Source organism: Simochromis diagramma, unplaced genomic scaffold, assembly GCF_900408965.1.
Source record: "Simochromis diagramma unplaced genomic scaffold, fSimDia1.1 OVJJ01000421.1, whole genome shotgun sequence".
In the NCBI taxonomy this organism is placed as follows: Eukaryota; Metazoa; Chordata; class Actinopteri; order Cichliformes; family Cichlidae; genus Simochromis; species Simochromis diagramma.
In genome coordinates, this window is record NW_024387250.1 from 6,059,897 (window position 1) to 6,078,511 (window position 18,615).

Genomic DNA, 18,615 nt, shown 5'->3' on the forward strand with positions numbered 1-18,615 from the left:
GAGAAGGTGGTTTATTGAACACAAAGCAAATAGCCTTCTGTCCCGTTTCTCTATCTAAACTGGGAACAACTAAACTACTGAACACAAACCAGGACCTGAACATGAGGGAGGATGGACGGAGGTAAATGACGGTGAAAGCAGGTAGAACACACAGATGAAGCACGGTGAATACACAGACAGACCAGCGACTACAATGACAGGAGACACGACTGAAATACACTCAGAGAGACACAGGGAGATTACACACAGGTGGGGGACACAGCTGGAAGTAATTAACGAGACGAGACAAGGAAGGTAAAACTGAATACACTCACATGAGACGCAGACCTTCACAATAAAACAGGAAACAAGAGATCACTACACAAAGACGCAGACTGGACACAGAAGTAAACCCACACAAAACATGAGAACACAAAACCAGCGAACAAAACCCTAAACCAGAACCACTGAACAAAAGACCAATAATAATGATAATAATAATAATAATAAACAAGACACCAGAGAACAAGACGATCATTCAAAAATAAACCAAGACATAAAAAACTCAAAATGCTGGGTCGATCCGACCCAGAACCGTGACGTCTACTTTGTCAAAATCGGCGCACGACACAAGCAATGCATCAAGCATCAAAAAAGCATAAGAAGGGCACATATTTAGGGTTTTTCAATTATAATACGTTTTGTAGCTTTTCCTGCTAATAAAACCTCATCCATGGCCGTTCATGCAGCACCAAAGTAAACAAGTCTTTCCGGCCCACTTATGATCAAAGTGAGCTGTATGTGGCCCACCATGTATATGACATCGCTGCTCTAGAAGGTATTAATAAATGTAAGGGATAATGTGTTTAAAAAAAGATAAAGACAATGGATAGACCGTTTTGTTTTTGTTGGGAAAATCTTGCCCTTTGCAAAATATCTCCACTGCTATTACCTTGTTTTTACTTTACAACAACCAGCGCTTCTGGCGCTCCCCCTACCAGGGACTTTGCCCAGCTCTTTGCACGCAGTGCACACATCATGTACTGTATGCACACTACTCCAACTCTAAACCTCAGAAAACAGAAAAACACCCAATTAAGTTCCCTGGGGAATTTCCCTTTGTCCTTCTCACCATCACCTCTTCCTGAGCATCCTATTTAGGCCCGCCTGGGGTTCCTTCTATCCAGTAATTTCAAACTATATAAGGCTGCAAAGGAAACAGCCTGTTATTCCAACTCTGGAGGGGGGTCAACCTTGCCTCGTACTTGTAACAAATTATGTTTTTGCTCCTGAGTCTCTTCTGTTTAACATTTTCTAAGGACATTCAGTAAATCTCCACTGTAATCTGAATTGTAGTCCTTTCACTGCTCTTTCTTCCTTATACAGTTTGTGAGTATGTAATGGTTTTTAGACATTACACCCTGGATTTGCATATATCATTCCCAGGTAGACAGGACAATAAATTGTAAATGGACACTTCCTGGTGTTATGTCAAAGGCAGACCGCATGAAAATGGGTGAATGTGCTGAGTCCACTCTCTATGAGGACTATTGATAGATGTTGTGAGATCCAACCTGTTTAAAACAAGGTAGAAGCAAAAGAGAGACCCTTTTGTCCTGTTTGCCTTGCACGTGAAATAAATTATGTTTTTGCTCCTGAGGCTCTTCTATTTAACATTTTCTGAGGAAATGCAATAATTTAATTTAATAAATTGTGTTAAATCTCTGTCATTTCACTGCTACTTCTTCCATATAGGTCTGGTGAATGTGTAAAGGGTTTTAGATGGTATAAAGCTGCCACTAATCAGCATTTTTAAATGGAACAGAAATATGATCATCTATTAAATGTATAATTAAAGCCAGTAGCTTATCTTAGCACAAAAGCTGGAATTAACATAGTAGATCTTAACTGTTTATTTTATAAAAAATAAAAAATATATGTAATGTAATGTTGCCAAGTTGCCTGCAGTTATAGCATCATATTTAGCAGCAGTAATTTACTCATCTTGATCCAGGCAGGACTATTTTTGCACAAAGTGCAGGCACACCTGAGAACACTCCTACCTAGAAAACAACATAGCACCAATGACATTAGAGACTGGGTGTGTAAATACTAGATAAAAGAGCTGATGATGAGGATGTGGCCTGAGCACTGCCTCCGTTATCCCCAATCTGCAGGGATAAACTTCATGCAAATCTCGATTGGATTAGACTGAAGCACGGGGAGCCTAATTAGGAGAGGTTTACTGCTACAGGCATTAGTTTAAAACCATAGGAGAGGCTTTTTAAAAGTAAAAAGAATTAAAGTAGGTGCACTGGGGAATAGATGGAAAAATAGTGGAATGCGAGGTGGAAAATAATAAGCAAAACAGGTAGGCCAAGAGTGAGGGCGCACAGCAAGGATGTCTGATGTGAGGAGAAGACAAAGGAATGTGAAAAGATGGAAAAAAGGTGGCTTGATAAACATGATTGCACAACAGGGGGTTTGAGACACGGAGAGGGAGAGAGTTCTTAGAAACACCAGATTGAGCTGCAAATCACAGTCAACCCAGAAATGATTCCCAGACCACGGAGAGCCTGTTGCTATGGAAACGTCATCATCGCAGGCACTGCTTTAATCCGTGGAAGCCTGTTAAGTTAACATGAGGCTCAGGCAGCCACCTTATGCTTCTGTACTCACAACACAACGCCGTGCCAGCATTGTAGCCACTCGCTACAGACGAGATTTATTTACAAATGTTTTTGCTATTAGAAAAATCAGGATCATCTTATTTGTATTTATGGTTTTCCTTCTCTCTTTCCTTTGCTTTCTTTGGTTCAATGATTTGCAAAACATATAGCCTTTTGCGTGCGTGGCCCTTTACCTACTACACTTAATCGCCTTCTCCTTCATGTCAGAGAGAGGGTCCCCAAAGGGTGGAATTGGCTGATGCACCGTGATTCTGCTGATGCGCTGGTGTGAATTGGACAGGGCGGGTGGTGAAACATCAAACCTGCGAGGAAAAGAAAGGCGGGCGGCAGCAAAAGAGGACAGAGTCGAGTAAGAAAAGCTGGGATACGTCTGTGATATTGTGTACTGAGATAGTGTACACAATCAATGCCAACTGGGATAAGGAGCAACCAGAGAATAAGGCTGCACTGCTGACAGTTTAAATGGATGAGGAGTCTACATCTGGGCATTAATGCCTCCAAGCCTTCTCCCCAGCAGCAGAGCAGTCAGTCAATCAGTTATACAACCAGCTCAGCCATAGCAGGATTGGGGGGGGGGGTTTGTATTGTTGTGGATTTGCTACTCAAATCAGATCTCTGTCAGTTCGCTTCAATAATCCTGTGATGTAGGCAGAATTAATGTATTCTGCAACCAGAAAGGACAAAAGAGGAGATCCTAAGCCTGCCTGCTAACTGCCATAAAACAGGATACAGTAAGGATTCAAGGCAAACCTCAGTCCTACGTATGAAGTCTGTGATAGCAGTGTGAAAATAAACTCTATTCCTGTGTAGCTGTGCTCATGGATAGTGCAGGTGAATATAGGCTGAAGTAGTTAAAGAGAATAGAGGGTGACATCCAGGTCAGGCTCCAGGAGGCCTGCTAGGAAGAGACAGATATGACATATGAGCATGTGTGAGGTGCTGCTAGCAGAGAGTTTGATGGATGTGGCAACCTGAGTTAGACATCCTGGCTTTAGCCCAGATTGCAGGAATTATTTAAGTGTAGTAGAGAATGTAAATATGTAAGTAGATGAAGTCTGCAAGTTATTCAACGCTTTTTAAAAAAAAAAAAAATCAGCTAAGGAGCTAAATTGGATCAAAAGCAAACTAAAGAAGCTCTTGTAATTTTGTGTTCAAGAATAAGATTTTTCCTCCCAATAAATAAAAGTGCCTCAGAGTGCATATTTAAAATAGTGCAACACCAGCACAGCTCGGATCATTTAGACTGACTCTTGGGTTATGCTGAGCAAGTAGGGGGCAGAAAAAAGACAGAAAAGGGGGAACGGAGGGAGGAAAAGTGAAGCAGTGTGGAAGCTAAAGTACATGTCTCATTTTCTTTTTTCTCCCCAGATGTAGACACCACCAAGGACCCTTGTCAAAAGGTTAAGTGCAGCCGACACAAGGTGTGTATCGCCCAGGGCTACCAGAGAGCTGTGTGCGTCAACCGCAAGAAACTTGAACACAGGTGAGTGTGTGTAGCCCCTGGGCAAGAATTGACTAATTCCCAAAACAGAAAAATAGTCAAAAAAAAAAATCTTCTTTGCGCACACTAACATGAGTTCAACTCAACCAAGCACGCACTCCATAGTCTGCTGCAAACTGGAGTGTTTATCCCTGTCGGCCACACTCGTAGTATTAAAGCTTGTTTGTGCACCAGTGTAAGTACGACTGCCTGCTGTTTAATGATAAGCTAATGCATTTGGACAACACAGAGGAGGCCTGTTAGCTTCGCGTTTGTGTTTTGGTGCTGCTGTGTGTGTACTCTGAATTAACGCAGCAGTTGCTGTCTAAGCTGGACTTATCCAGGCTGACATGGTTGTGTTGTCCCCTTGTCCTGCAGGCTGAAGCAGCCCGCTCTCAGGTCTCCTGATGGAAACTGTCACCCCTGTCCCATCTCCTCCACTGGGCCTGTGTGTGGATCTGATGGACACAACTATGCCTCAAAGGTACACCTCCACCCCCCACTTTAATTAACCTGTTTATGTCTAAACAATTAAATAATTGCCAGAAATTTAACATTTTTTGAAAATGGAGTGTTTACTAAACTGCCTGACAAATTAAAAACATTAAATAATAATTAAAAATAGTTTTAATTTGCATCATATTTGCTGTGTCTGGCTTTTATTCTGTTTTTTTGGGAGGGGAAAAATCACACCGATGATGTGGAATACTCCAAAACTGACAAAACCTAACCATATTGTACATATCGAATATGATTAATGAGTGGTTAAATGGTTACAAAGTGAGATTTATGGTTGAATTTTATACATATAGCAAAGCAACAGTACAAAGTTGACTGCACTGAGCACCACTTTAATTTTTCCATGTGGTTTTACGTATATTAGCAGTGCTGTGACTGTGATGTGCACTTGAGCTCCTCTAATGTGGCTCGTTCCCCTCGGTGAACATTATTACATGCTGATTCAACACATAAATTCTGCTACTATATGCTACGTTGCTAAATAGCCTTGACAACTCTTGCAAATTTAGGTCATACGGATGTACACATACTTTTACACACATCTTGAAATCCGTGGTACATGCTGTACGTGCTCTGCGTCGTTTGGTAAGAACCGACACACACCTTTGCACATTCAGAGCTAAGCAGTGTGAGGAGAATCTCAAGGGACACAAAGCTGAGACAAAGAGCCGTGATGTATGGCCTCAGAGGAACCAATTGGTGGCTTGCGGTGACAGAATCCCATGTGTTTATTGATTAATGCTTTGTCTTTTGAATCACTATTTCTGACCTTGTGTGCAAGTAAAGGTTGGGAAGCGCATTCAAGAGCAGGACTCTGATTTTGAATTAAGGCTTACAGTCGGTCACCTCATGAATATTTGATCTGCGTTGCGGCAATAACTCATTTCACTTCACCTTTGTGTCCCCTTGTCGATGTCATCGGTGTGTGTGCGTGTGTGTTTAATGACTGTATGTGTGTTGCAGTGCAAGCTGGAGCAGCAGGCGTGTCTTACAGGGAAGGATCTTACCCTGAAGTGTTCTGGTCTGTGTCCTTGTCCAACTACTGCTCCTACAACCAAGGAGAGTAAACACGGTGAGAGCAACATACATGACATACAACTCGTGTTTTGTTTTGTTTTATTCTCACACATCTACTCAAGCATAACACCCATCATAACTGCATAAATAGGTGCAACAAATATTTTTCTCTCCTGTACTTACACAGAGGGCTGCACCGGGCAGGATCTGGCTGATCTCGGGGAGCGTCTGAGGGACTGGTTCCAGCTACTGCAGAGTAATGCCAACCAGAACAACAACAGCAAGCCCGGGGCCAAAGCCACTGCAGTCAGCACCACATCAGGTTAGCGCTACTACTTAATAAACTCATTGCATGAAGAGGGCATTTCAATGCTTTAGGTGCAGGGTAGCGTACTATAAAATATCTAAGAAAGCCATTAAATCCATTTTTCATGTCTCATTTAAGACATAAGTTTGTTTCTGCTGCTGACAGTCGGCACTGTAGCTCTTGGCTGTTTAACACTGTACATCTCTGGATCTCTAGATTCACAAAAAATAATTGATTCCTCATAAAGAAATAAACTGGATGCCTTCCACGAGCTATTTTCTGGTTCAAGGATTTGTAATCGGTAATCGTATCAGCCAATCACTATAATTAAAATAGTAAAAAGAAGTACAGCAGGAAAATCAAATTGTCCTGTTGGTGCCACTTGCAACCATTTGCCTGAAACTATCTTGGATGGATAGTGTAACATAACGCTGGATCACATACGGGAGGATGTTTATGCCTCAGGGTACAGTCAGGAAGTTCCAAGCATCAACCGGCGTTGTAAAGCCGGAGAACAATACGTTATAATGCCATTTTCATATGCAAAACTTTTTCTTTTTTTTAACGTTGAAACTGGCAGCACTGGAAGGCATTAGGAGGATGATAAATGCAGTTGATTTGCATTGGAAACAGGAGATGTTTCTGAGCATGCTGGCGTGATTTTTTCCGTTTGTGCAGCTGTCCCCCTGAAAAAAGTCTATGTTTGTTTGTCTGCCTCTGTGTGTTGGCAGTGCTGGACAGGAGCCTGGTGGCCAGCTGTAAGGACTCCATAGGCTGGATGTTCTCCAAGCTGGACACCAATAGCGACCTGTACCTGGATCAGGCCGAGCTGGCTGCCATCAACCTAGACAAGTATGAGGTCTGCATTCGGCCCTTCTTCAACTCCTGCGATTCCTACAGGGACGGCAAGGTCTCCACTGCTGAATGGTGCCTCTGCTTCTGGAGAGAGAGTGAGTGTTCGGGGGATTATGTGAGGTTTGCAGGCTTGTGGGTTCGCACTCACTCGTCTATATGCTGACATTTTCCCTTCTGGCACATGCAATCAAACTTCAAGGCGCTCGGCTGCCCTCGAGGTGTGGCTGCGTCTGTGTTGTGCGCTGGCCCATCAGTGTTTGTCTTCCTCCTCATCCTTCAGTCCCCCTATGGGCCGAAACGGTCACCGCAAGGCACTAAAAACATTTCTGCTGCTTGTTGACAGCCTGATTCTCCCACAGCTCTCGGAGATTGAGCGTGTCAGCCAAGCAGCTGAGCAGAAACTAGGTCCCAGGATTGTGCAGTTATTTATTTGGGAAGAAAGGGTCCTAAAATACATGGATTATAGTTGCAGCTCTCTAAGATTTTTGTTATTTTCTCTCTTCTGTGACTAATTGTGCCTTTATTTCCACTTCTTTTAAGAACCCCCCTGCCTTGCTGAACTCGAGAGGATCCAAGTATTAGACGGCGGGAAGAGGAAGTTTGGTAGGTGCAGGGGGTTAGTCCCTGATCCCTTCTGTGGATTATAACATGATACGGGCATCTTTGTGTTTGTCTTACGCGTGCATGTTAAGAAGTAAAGAGGAGCAGTGTGGGATTATGTGTGAGTGTGCATGTGTGCACTGCAGATTTTGATTTTGGCTTGCTGACTGGGCTCTGAGTCAAGACTCTCCAAGGACACAGAGCGGTGAGCAGGGGGCAGTCTGCCAGCCTGACGCGCTGACGTTCCCCCGAAAGACTGGATAGACAGTTCAGCCGTCCCTAATTATTATTTTTCATTACATTTACAAATGTATCAAAACACAATTAAGCAACACAACAGATCCGCCCATCTCTGAAGTTTACAACCAGGCTAATTTTTGCCTCACCGATAAACACAGCTACACTTAAGTGTGATCACAGGCTGCTTTTTATACGTCCTCCCTTATAACATCATGATAGCCAGCCACCCCCACATCACCTCAGTAAGCTGCAGCATGCTGACTTCCTCTGGGTATTCCTCCATGAACATATTGTTTTCATGGAATATAGAATTAGCCTCCACATATGCTGCATGCATTATATTGTCACTTGGGCTCATGCGTGATGAGCCGCACTGAGAAATTGTGCGAGATTGAAGGCGAGGCCGCTTTACCTTACTCTGCTCTTATTTATTTATGTGTGTGCGTGTAAATGGCAGGACGATTCATTCCTAGCTGTGACGAAGACGGCTTCTACAGGAAGCAGCAGTGTGACAGGGGGGAGTGTTGGTGTGTCAACCAAAACGGAGGAGAAGTGGCCGGATCGAGGATTCGTGGCAAGCCAGATTGCGGTGAGTGTCGAAAGGTTTCGGATACCGATAAAAAACAGATTTTTTGAACTTGAAAGCTGAATGCAGTGAGAGTTCATTGCAGATCGGCGCAATTCTGCACGTGTCCCCGCTGCATGCATTCTGCACAAGGCTTTCTTTATGTTAAAGGGCCGAGGCCCACTGCAGCATAACTCACAGTAGGGACCAAGTGCCACATTCATGTGTCCGGAGTCATTTGCATTCTAAAGCGCCGCTTGTCGCTGTGAGAAAAGTCTTTCAAGATAAATGAGGACTGGTTGGACTGAACCTGTGCCTGATAAGAATAGGTCCCTTGGCAAGGTTTAGAAATAGCTATTAAAATCCAGACAAAGTCAAACACCCTCCCCCTATATTTTTTTTTTTTTGCCATTGCAGTCAGTGTTTTTAAATTGATTTTAGCATTTCTCACTGGCACAGAAAGGACTCCATCAAAACTGAGAGGAAGGCATGCTGAACAGAATATATTGCAATGTGCAAGATGGCCACAGCGGATAATTCGATTTCTCTGCATCCCCCCCCTCCCATGCCCGTGTGATTTCTCTCCGTCTTCCCGCAGATTACGAAATGGCATATTCAGGTGATTTTGGAAGTGGGGTTGGATGGGAAGACGAGGAGGAGAAAGAAGCCGAGGAGACTGCAGAGGAGGCTGAAGAAGAGGAGGTGGGAGAGGTGGATGACGGGGGATATATCTGGTAAACGGGCCAACCAATCTCTAAAGGAGCATCTCGGTGGTCCCAAACTTACACACACACACACACTTATACACACAAATCCTGCAAAGAGATGGACGGGATCAAGCGCTCACACTCAGAACAACACTGGATTATAAAAAAAGCAAAGGGGGGGGAAAGTGGCACAGGTAGGGAGGGTGAAGATACAGATGCTATGGAAGTAATTCTTGTTACAGGATGATAAAGAGCAAGGGAGGGGTGGGGGGGATCACAGTTAAGAAATTATGGGTCTGGTGTCATGAAATTTGTCCTTCATACTTGTGAATCTTTGTTCTCTTCTGTTGTCTGTCCTTTAAACTATCTTTGAGCAGTTTTTAGCTGATGCATAATGGAGACTTTAAGAAGCTGCAGGTGCTTTGCATTAAAAAGAATAAAATAAACAAAGCGAGATCGGGTGCACTTCAGTCGTCCAAATGGGCCTCTTTCATCGATTATGTTTGCTGATTAACAACATTTAGATAACCAGATTTGCTTTAAGGCAGAAATCTGGCAAAAAAAAAAAAGAAAAGAGAGAAAGCCACATTAGAATATTGAAAAGCACCTTTTGACTTTGCCATTTTCATCTCTTATGCTTCAGCTCTTATGTGACAGTAGTGCTCTGTCTCATTCATGACTTAAGAAAAGGTTTCTCATGCGTCACTCTTTAGCTTGTATATATTGTGTGTATCAGAAGGCAGAATGTCACCTATTAGTCCCGTAATCAATGCCTTGAAAGACTAGCAGAACATGCTGCTTAGTTGACAAGTGTACATCGTATCATAGTGTGGATTGGTTATTGTGTTTAATAAAAAAATGGAATAAAATAAACGTATCTATGTGGCTCCAGTGGCCACCGTACAACTGAGTGTGTTCTCTTTTCTTTTCATGTCTAAACTGGAGCCAAAGCATCTTGTTCCCCGTCTGCACAAGGGGAGCCCAGCTCTCTATTTGCTGAAAATGACATAACATGCATTAGGATTGACCTGAACTCAATAGGAGTGTTAATGTGGGTTACCAGGAGATTGAACTTTGGAGCTTAGCACCACTGGAACCCTTGAAACCAGCCGCATAGCTCGTTTTATTTAGCGTTTTAATATCAACTCATTAACAGAGAACGGAGGGACTTTAAATTCACCGGTAAGCAAATATTGGGCTATCCTATAGACATACATATATACAAAATATCTATAGCACTGTGCAAAAGTCTTGAACCGCTCTTCATTCCTTTAATTTCCTAGGAAGCTGGGAACAGGGAAATAGAGTGTATAAGGCATAAGAGGAGTTTGTACAATTTTAATGAGCTTGAAAGGGAATAATTACTATGACCACCTTTATTCTTCAACACAGCCTAAACTCTCTTGGGCAAACTTTTGTCTTGTCATTTCTTTTAAGTAGTCTTCAGGAATAGTTCACCAGGCTTCTTGAAGGATATTCAAAGCTCTTCTTTGGTTGTTGGCTGCTGTCAAGAAATGTGTGATTGAAAGAGAGGACAAGGTCTTAAGATCCAGCATTTTATGTTTACAGAGATACAAAATGCTATGACAGAGTTTATCTGTATTTGCTTTTGCTAATAGTAAATCATCTTTATTCTTAATGATATAATCAAAATATATATCTAATTAAGATGATGAATGTTTGTTCTAATGTCTGGATTTTGTGTGTGTAGACAGCTGTAACCTTGATAGATTAGTGTCTGTGTGTGTCTACAGGAATGTGAAAAGAAATGTGTCTCCAGCCCATCATTATACATGATTCTGAATAAGAGAAATGGTATGATAGTACAATTTTATGTATGTTTGTCACACTTAAATGTTTCAGATCAAATCAATTTAAATATTAGACAAAGACAAGGCAAGTAAATGCAGTTTCTAAATGAAAAATCGAACCTACAGGTTTAAAGTTTATATTTAAAAAGTGACAAATAATATAAAAAAGAGGAAATCGGGACAGGGAATCCTATTTCATGTGTGAGTTTGCTGATAGTTAATCGGGTATAAGTTTAATTGATGTAACAAGTGAGAAAATATAGTAATGATTCTAGTGGCAGGCCGCTCACTGAGAGCTTGTGTGGAGATGCCCTTGGAGGCTCTGTGTGTGTGTGTGTGTGTGTGTGTGTGTGTGTGTGTGTGTGTGTGTGAGTGAGAGAGAGAGGAGGAGGGGAGGTGGGGAGTGAGTGCAACACTGAGGAGCCACTCATCTAAAAGAATATCTGACTTTAACACGTCTGATTCAATAAAAGACATTATACTGAGTGTGTTAACAAGGTACCAGTTTTTGCTTATGCTTAAATGATTCATAGGTTAGCATTAAGTAGCTTGACAAAAAGCATTCTTCTGAAAATATTCAGGTACAAGGACTGGACAATGATGGGGGCGGGAAACAAAAACAGCCAGTGTCCAGAGAAAGAACTTCAGAAAGCCTGGAGAACTATTGACTGAGACCACTAAATACAAATAAAAAAAACACTACAAATATATTTTGAAATGACACGCCAGCTAAGAAAGCCGACTTTCTGATGCATAGCTTTGACATTTGTTCCTTTTTTCCTGGAACATTGAAAAGCAGTACTAAAGTCTGTCATTTTCTGCTTTTTGTCTCTAAATCTGCTCTTTGAACAATACAATAAAATAACAAAAATAACATGCTGGTTTAGAAAGTTGATTGTATTCCTGTGCACCTTGTTAGTGTGAAAAAAATGGCAAATAAGCACAACATAAGTATTGCCGATGGGCATGATTAATTAGGCAAACGGTTAGTCATAAAACAGAGTTTTGGACAAAGGGAAATTTTGATTGAGACACTAAAAGAACAAGTCAAATTTGATAAATGTAAGGGATCCTTTACGAAAAAGTCCTACAGCACTCTTACAATAAGTGTTTGTGTTTGTAAAAGAACATCTCATTTTTGGCCAGGATATCAGCGAGTCAATCTGGCAGACAGAAAGGTGCTTACGTGCATTACTGACGTCAAGAGGATGAAGCTTACTCAGCAAAGTCACCTTGCATGGGTTCATGATTTTGCCAGAATTCTCTGATAAACAAATTTACCTAAGACTGTGTTGGATGAACTGCTTTTATTTTTTGTTTTACTTTTTTTGTTGTTGTTGTTTCATAATACTGACCTACATGTGTGCACCAATACCCATATAACATCGATAAGTTGAAACTGTTAGATACTACATTACTCAAACAAAATTGCTGGAACACATTGAAAACACATCAGATCCCAGTTTGAAAACAATGCTGGATACCTATACTGATGTGGACTGGGTAATGTGTTAAGGGGGAAAAGGATGCCACATCTTTTGATGAAAATTAAAGTTAGCAACCTATACAGTAGGGGTGCAACAATATTCATATCGATATTGAACCGTTTGATACAGTGCTTTCGGTTCGGTAGGCATATGTATCGAACAATACAAAATATTTAATTTATTTTATCAACTTTTCTTCTAAAGATGCTGTCTGCTAGCCGAAATTGAACCTCCCCCACCCTCATTCAAATCTGGCGTTTGGAACTATTTTGGTTTTCATGTGAGGTATGACCCTGATGGTAAGCCTGTCATGGACAAAAGTAAAACAGTGTGTCGGATGTACCACGCAGTGCTCAATTACATTGGAAGGAACTAGTGCGATAGCGCAGTTAGCTCGTTAATGTGTTGACGCCATCCAGCCCCACACACCTGGCGATCTGCGGTAGCTCGTTAACGGAGATTTGCCGCGTTGTGGCGTTAATGTCATTTTAACGAGATTAACGCGGACAGCACTAGTGGGAACACAACGAACATGACTGCACATTTACTCTGACATCATCCTGCATGCATCATCCATGCAAAGACAAGTGGAAGCCGACAAAAACAACAAGCACGCATGCTACAAACTTTACCTGAGTCATTTAGACAGCCGTTAGCACATGATTCTCCTTATGGGGACCTGATATGTTTAATATGCTGCTGAGAATATAGCCCAGAAGAAGCTATAATATAGCTTTTATTTTGGAAAGAGCCATTTCTCTGTAATAAACTCTCTTTTCCAAAGATGAGTGATTTCTCGAGCAGATAGATTTTTTTTTTTTTATTATTTTGTTGTTTCAGCAACATTACATTTAAAAACTGTACTTTTGAGTTAAAATATATATTTATAATTTTAATAAATGACAAATTAAAAAGGCATGAACATTTTTTTGTATCAAAAAAAAATATCGAACCGGACTGTGAATTTTGTGCAGCGTTGCACCCCTACTATACAGGGCTGAAATCAAAGAAATCCTTAAAGTCAAATGGAAAAAATGATTAAAATTGATTGGAGCAACTCAAAATGGTAATCAGTAGTTTCTATGGCCCCCACGTGCTTGTATGAATACCTGACATTGTTGGGGCATGCTCCTAATGAGAAGACAGTGTCCTGGGGAATCTCTTCCCAGATGTGGGCCAGGCCATCACTGAGGTCCTGGACAGTCTTGAGTCTCCACAACTTCTCCAGATCCTTTCACATAGTCGCATGTGCTCAGGGTGAACCTGCTTTTAACTAAGAAAAGCACAGGGTGCCAGTGGTGGACCTGCCAATTTTGGTATTCTATGTCAAATGTCAATTGGGCTTAATGGTGCTGGGAAGTGAGCGCAGGGATCCGCTAAATGATGTCAGGCCCTCAGGCCACCCTCAGTCTGTTTCTGATTGTTTGGTCAGAGACATTCACACCAGTGACCTGCTGGAACTCATTTTGTAGCTCTGGTAGTGTTCATCCTTCTTCTACAAAGAAGCAAATACCAGTCCTGCTAATGGGTTCAGGCCCTTCAACAGGGCCTTGTCAGGCTCTCTGCCCGTCTCCTGGAATCTCCTCCATGTTCGAGAGACTGTGCTGGGAGACGCAGCAAACCTGGTATCCTGGAAGACTTGAACTACCTGTGTAATGTCTGTAGAATCCAGGTATCACCTCATGCTATTAGAGGCTCTGACCCTGGCTAAATGCAAAACTAGTGAGAAAGGTTGTCTCAACGTTGCTTCTCTTCTGCACCTGTTGTTAATTTCATTACCACCCAAGCAGCTGAAACTGATTAACAACCCTCTGCTACTTAATTGACCAGATCAAGATCCCAGAAGTTTAACTGACTTGATGCTATACTCTTAATTAAAAGTGCTCCTTTGAGTTTTTCCAGTAGCGTGTAAACTGCTCAGAATATTACTACATCTTCTAAAATAAAAATTCCCCTCTAGCAAAGTTGGTACTGGTGCACAGACAGGCTAGCCATATTTGTGATTACAGATAGCAAATTAAAATCTATATATTTGCCTTATTTTAATGAGCAGTGCAGCATGGACGAACACTGCACCTATAATTAGATGCTATTTAAAAAAAAAAACAACATATGCGTCTCTGTGCGAAATGCTCCTTAAGGATTCAGTGTTCTTCTCAGCTCATTTCTACCCCTACTGCACCTCATTCTGCAGTGAAGTGTGGCTTGTAGCTATGAGAAACCAGCAGAAATGAGATACAGACACAAGTCTGCATATCAGCACTTCGAACAGCACAATGCCTTTAGAAAACTCTCTCCTCAGCCTCCTTGGGACACTGCTGAAAACTCCGCTATGAACTATTCAGCCTGGGAACAGTGAAATAGAAACCTTTCAGCATGTTAGAGCGTATGCACATCCTCAGGAGTTCAAGCCCAGAAAGCTCGTCTTAGCATTGTAAAAACTGACAGCAACCAATTCTCTGAAATGTCATTTCTCAGTTTCACGTTTCTGTGATAATGGAAATCAGAACCAGTAGCTTCCCAGTGGGTGAAACCTCAAATGTGTTCACTGTGAGTGGGTACGTCTGCCAACAGATGTCTGAATACCTGAAACCGACAGCAGTCCTCTGGCTACCCAAAGGGACCAATCATTTTCAGCAGCCTGTCAGCCTATTATGCTGAATATTCCTCCCCGCCTGGTAAAAAAAAACAAACTGTATGCACCAGACGCAGGTGTAAATCCTAACACATGCTCTGAGAAATGTGTCTTTGATGCTGTAACTGTAACATAAATAAGGATCAAAAGTTGGATGATTCGCTTTTTTTATCCCAGCAGTTTACGTAATCTTTTTTTTGTTATTTTATAAATGGATAAATGTATTTTATAACCTTGGGAATCCAGCAGCACACCAAGAAAACACTAAACATTAGCTGAAAAAAAAATTAATTTAATGTAATTATTGTGCAATTAAACAGGTATAAATGTACTTAAAGTGCCTGTAAACATTAGTACCCTTATAAAGATTTTCTGGTTAACCACATGACTCTGAGATGACAATTAAGCAGTAATTATTCCTTCAGTTGCAAATGTCTCATCTAATTCATTCTGATTTGTCATCTGTACCACGTGTCAGTGTAGTGCAGGGGTCCTCGGTTACAGTTTGCTCTGAGCACCTTGTAGTCTCCACACCCTCCTGATTTCTTTTTCTGTACTGTCCAGCTCCCTGAATACATTAACATCCTTTGTCTGCTCAAAGTGCTGCAACAATCTCTGGAAAACAGTCACTGGGACGCTGAAGTTCAGATGTGGGTAAGTCACTTTAGTGGCCATGTCTCGCGTGTTGCTGGAAACGATCCCTGCAACACAACAAAGAAACATTTTTTTGTGAATTCAAAGCCACAGCAGTGCTGACTGAACCACTGATATAAGCACAGCTGACTTTTCCCTGCACAGAGACGTTTTCTGTGGTTATCATGTGCCCCCCTCTGTTCAAAAGGTGCACATGGCTTTCTTCCTGCAGGACCTCCTTACCCAGCAGCTCTCCTGAGCATCTCTGCACCACAGCACCCCCGCTGGTTCCCGCTTGTACTGCACATGTGGTCTGGAGCATGACAGGCTGGCAATTCCAGCTAATGGCTTTGGACAGGACGCCGCAGGTCAGGGACGGACCGCAGCTCCGACCCAGCCCACCGTATCCGACGACAACTACAGATTCACCTGAAGTTAGAAAAGGCCATTACGCTTTTTAAGCGTAAAGAAGCAGGAACTCTCTTCTGGAACTGCTTATAAAAAAATAACAATAATTCTACTGTTTCTGCTGCACAAGACTGAAATCAAACCTGGAATGAAACTCTGACACATCCGTGAGACCACAGCTTCTGGGACAGCATCTCTGAGCTGCACCAAAGCGAGGTCATAGGGTGAAGATGCTTTAGTGGAAAAAAGGACATCACCCACTGAATCATGGACTCTGAGAAAAGAAAATCGCCAAAAAAGTGAGGATTATTAGTCTTACGCATTCTGTGATCACAAAACATACTTCCAAAATGTGGTGAAATTGCTAAATAAACAGGAAAAGACCATAATCCCATATGGTGTAGATCCATACAGAAAGCAAGTGTGAATTTAACTTTGTCTTTGATGCAGCAAGTCCATGTCAGCTTATAGGACTGTCCATACATTCAGAAGTTTATTACTGCCTATAAATTGCACTCATTTTTTTTCCAAGTCTGGAATAATAGTACCGAATACATCTTTAATGGCGTTAAAAATCAAGAATTTGATGCACAAGTTTGAATATAATTTTGATTTTCTCTCATCCAAACCAGGTCAATCTGCAGGCAAGTTCCTAGTACTTGTTTATGCTTGTGTTTTTTTCTACCCAAAACTGTGTTAGGTTTGAAAAGAAGACTAAGATTAGTGGATTAACACATTTTAGTGTTTAATAAGGTTTGAATTAATTTCTGCTTCAATTAGGAGGGGGTTTAAGATAGTAAATGTGCCATCACCTGTCCCTATGGTGGAACTTCAAGCAGACTTTAGACTTCCTGTTGACAACATGCCTGCACGTCACAACCAGTCGAGAGCCGACAACAACCCCTGAACCCCAGAACTGCCCACTGTCCACAAAGCAAACAGTGGGGTATTTAACAGCTTTTGACTCGTGAGCAGCGGTGGACATCTGGATGTCCGACTCTCCTGGATGAAGCCAAACATTTCTGAGGGGATCCTGGACACTCAGGCAGCTGATGAGATTCCTGAAGACCAACTGGGCAGAGCAGACCAGAGTGAGGCCAATCCACTCATTGGCCTTCCAGCCAAATGGAGACACAATCAGCCCGATGAGATGCACGCTGCCTGCACCTTTCACCACAAACAACCCTCCACCTTCTGTGCCTGGCAGGCAGCGGGCGTCTGTGAGGATGACAGCGTTATCTTCTCCAGCAAGGTTACTGATGATGCCTCTGCTGAGGGTGCTGATGAAGAGATCCAAGCAGAGGGAGCCAAAAGGTGAGCCGCAGGCAACAACAGGGCAGCCCTTCTGGAGAGGCGCACTGCTCTGCCAGGGGATGGTGCCTGAATCCTGGCTGCTGTCTAGCACCACACCTACCCTGAGTACAGCAAACCAGCTGAGGAAGTGGAAATCTCTGAGCAGCTCCTCATCCTCATCACAATGGAAACGCCACTGGTCGGCCTCCTGGAAAACTGCCTGGAAAGCGTGTTTAAACTCCACGCAGTTCACCAGCATCAGCAGCTCGGCTGCAGCCTCCCTCTGCCCTGCTGCTGTTTTGCTTCTGGTGGGTGTGATTGTTGCTCTCCGTGCGCTCTGCTTGGTGTCAGTTGGAAAGCTGACGCGGATTTGAAGTTTGGCACTGAAGCTGTGAGGTGGCAAGAAGTCGTGGTCCCAGTAGAGGGGGTCTCCGTCGATGATAAAACGTGAAAACGGGAGTCCGGTGCATATGATGATTCCTGTGCGAGGGTGGACAACAACTCCGCTGCAGCTCACCGGTTTCTTTGCCGAGGACGCCTCTGACACCTTGACAACACAGCAGCGCCTCTCCACGTCCTTTAACTCCATGCTCTAGCAAAGCAAATCAACAAATGTTTTAACGGCGTTTAAAACACTCGAAAAAGCAGCTCATTAAAATGTGTACATGCCAGGAGTGAGAAGAAACCTTCAGATAAGTCACTGTGACCTTAAGTTTAAACTATTTATCGCAAATATTTCCCACAGTGTCTTCTAACTTCTTCGCCCTGTTCGTAACTTCCTGGTTCTGCTTCGTTCCTGCACCTGATTGGTCTGAAAGCAAACACCTTCTAGCCAATGGTAAACAAGGAAACTAGAGGGCGTTCCTATATCCCGATTAGAAGTTTATTTACGTTTTACGATGTTTTATGTGTGTTTTTATGTATAATATCTTTGCTGTTATCAGCATATAGACTGAAGTCAACTGCATTTGATATGGAGTTTTATATAAAATAAATACTGGATTTAATAAAAACAAACAGAACGAAGCTTGGTGAGAGCAGCCATCATCACGGGGCAGAAGATCATCAGAGTATGAGTGTGAGAGACACTGAGACATGCTAAAATCTAGTTGCAGAAAGGCATTATACAATAAAATAATGTGAATAATACATAAATTTAAGAAATTCTTCCACAATATCATAAGGTTCGGATTTTAGATTTTTAACTGTATTTTTATAGGTTTTACAGCTGTCCCCACTAATAAAGACCTTTTTATTACCAAAGTAATAGAAAAAAAATTAAATAACAGAAACCTTGAAGTTCCACCACAGGAACCTTCCATAATTATACAGTATTAAGTGTGTAGTTCTTTACAAGGACAGAAAGGAGCCTTTCACTGGTCCACCCCA

General features: G+C 42.2%; 2 protein-coding genes across 6 annotated transcripts in view; one reads left to right on the forward strand and one right to left on the reverse strand.

The window, feature by feature from the left end:
• spock2 (SPARC (osteonectin), cwcv and kazal like domains proteoglycan 2) overlaps nt 1-9,862 on the forward strand; it is a 41,541-nt gene extending 31,679 nt beyond the window's left edge. For both annotated transcript variants that reach the window (XM_040001597.1, XM_040001598.1), the window contains 8 exons: nt 4,038-4,152; nt 4,528-4,633; nt 5,632-5,740; nt 5,873-6,007; nt 6,724-6,942; nt 7,388-7,450; nt 8,145-8,276; nt 8,851-9,862. In XM_040001597.1, the coding sequence (XP_039857531.1) occupies nt 4,038-4,152; nt 4,528-4,633; nt 5,632-5,740; nt 5,873-6,007; nt 6,724-6,942; nt 7,388-7,450; nt 8,145-8,276; nt 8,851-8,990 (1,019 nt within the window). In that variant the 3' untranslated portion in view covers nt 8,991-9,862. The remainder of the gene's footprint in view (nt 1-4,037; nt 4,153-4,527; nt 4,634-5,631; nt 5,741-5,872; nt 6,008-6,723; nt 6,943-7,387; nt 7,451-8,144; nt 8,277-8,850) is intronic.
• Nucleotides 9,863-15,171: 5,309 nt separating this feature from the next.
• Nucleotides 15,172-18,059, reverse strand: tysnd1 (trypsin like peroxisomal matrix peptidase 1). Of its 4 annotated transcripts, none has more exons than XM_040001671.1 (5): nt 17,934-18,059; nt 16,746-17,818; nt 16,077-16,207; nt 15,769-15,954; nt 15,172-15,593 (listed from the first exon to the last, which is right to left on the reverse strand). In XM_040001671.1, exons 2-5 carry the CDS (start codon nt 17,813-17,815, stop codon nt 15,391-15,393), a joined length of 1,590 nt encoding a protein of 529 aa, XP_039857605.1. In that variant the 5' UTR covers nt 17,816-17,818; nt 17,934-18,059; the 3' UTR covers nt 15,172-15,390. The 4 variants fall into 4 exon arrangements, with proteins under 4 accessions (XP_039857605.1, XP_039857603.1, XP_039857604.1 ...); XM_040001669.1 differs by having other exon boundaries at nt 17,896-18,045; XM_040001670.1 differs by having other exon boundaries at nt 17,913-18,044.
• Nucleotides 18,060-18,615: the final 556 nt, after the last annotated feature.

Coding starts and splice junctions, on each gene's coding strand:
- tysnd1 (XM_040001671.1), bottom strand. CDS start 17,815: ATGGAGTTAAAGGACGTGGAGAGGCGCTGCTGTGTTGTCAAGGTGTCA. Junction 16,208..16,745: donor AAGTTCCACCATAGGGACAG/GTGATGGCACAT, acceptor TTCTTTTCTCAG/AGTCCATGATTCAGTGGGTG. Junction 15,955..16,076: donor GTGTCAGAGTTTCATTCCAG/GTTTGATTTCAG, acceptor TTCTAACTTCAG/GTGAATCTGTAGTTGTCGTC.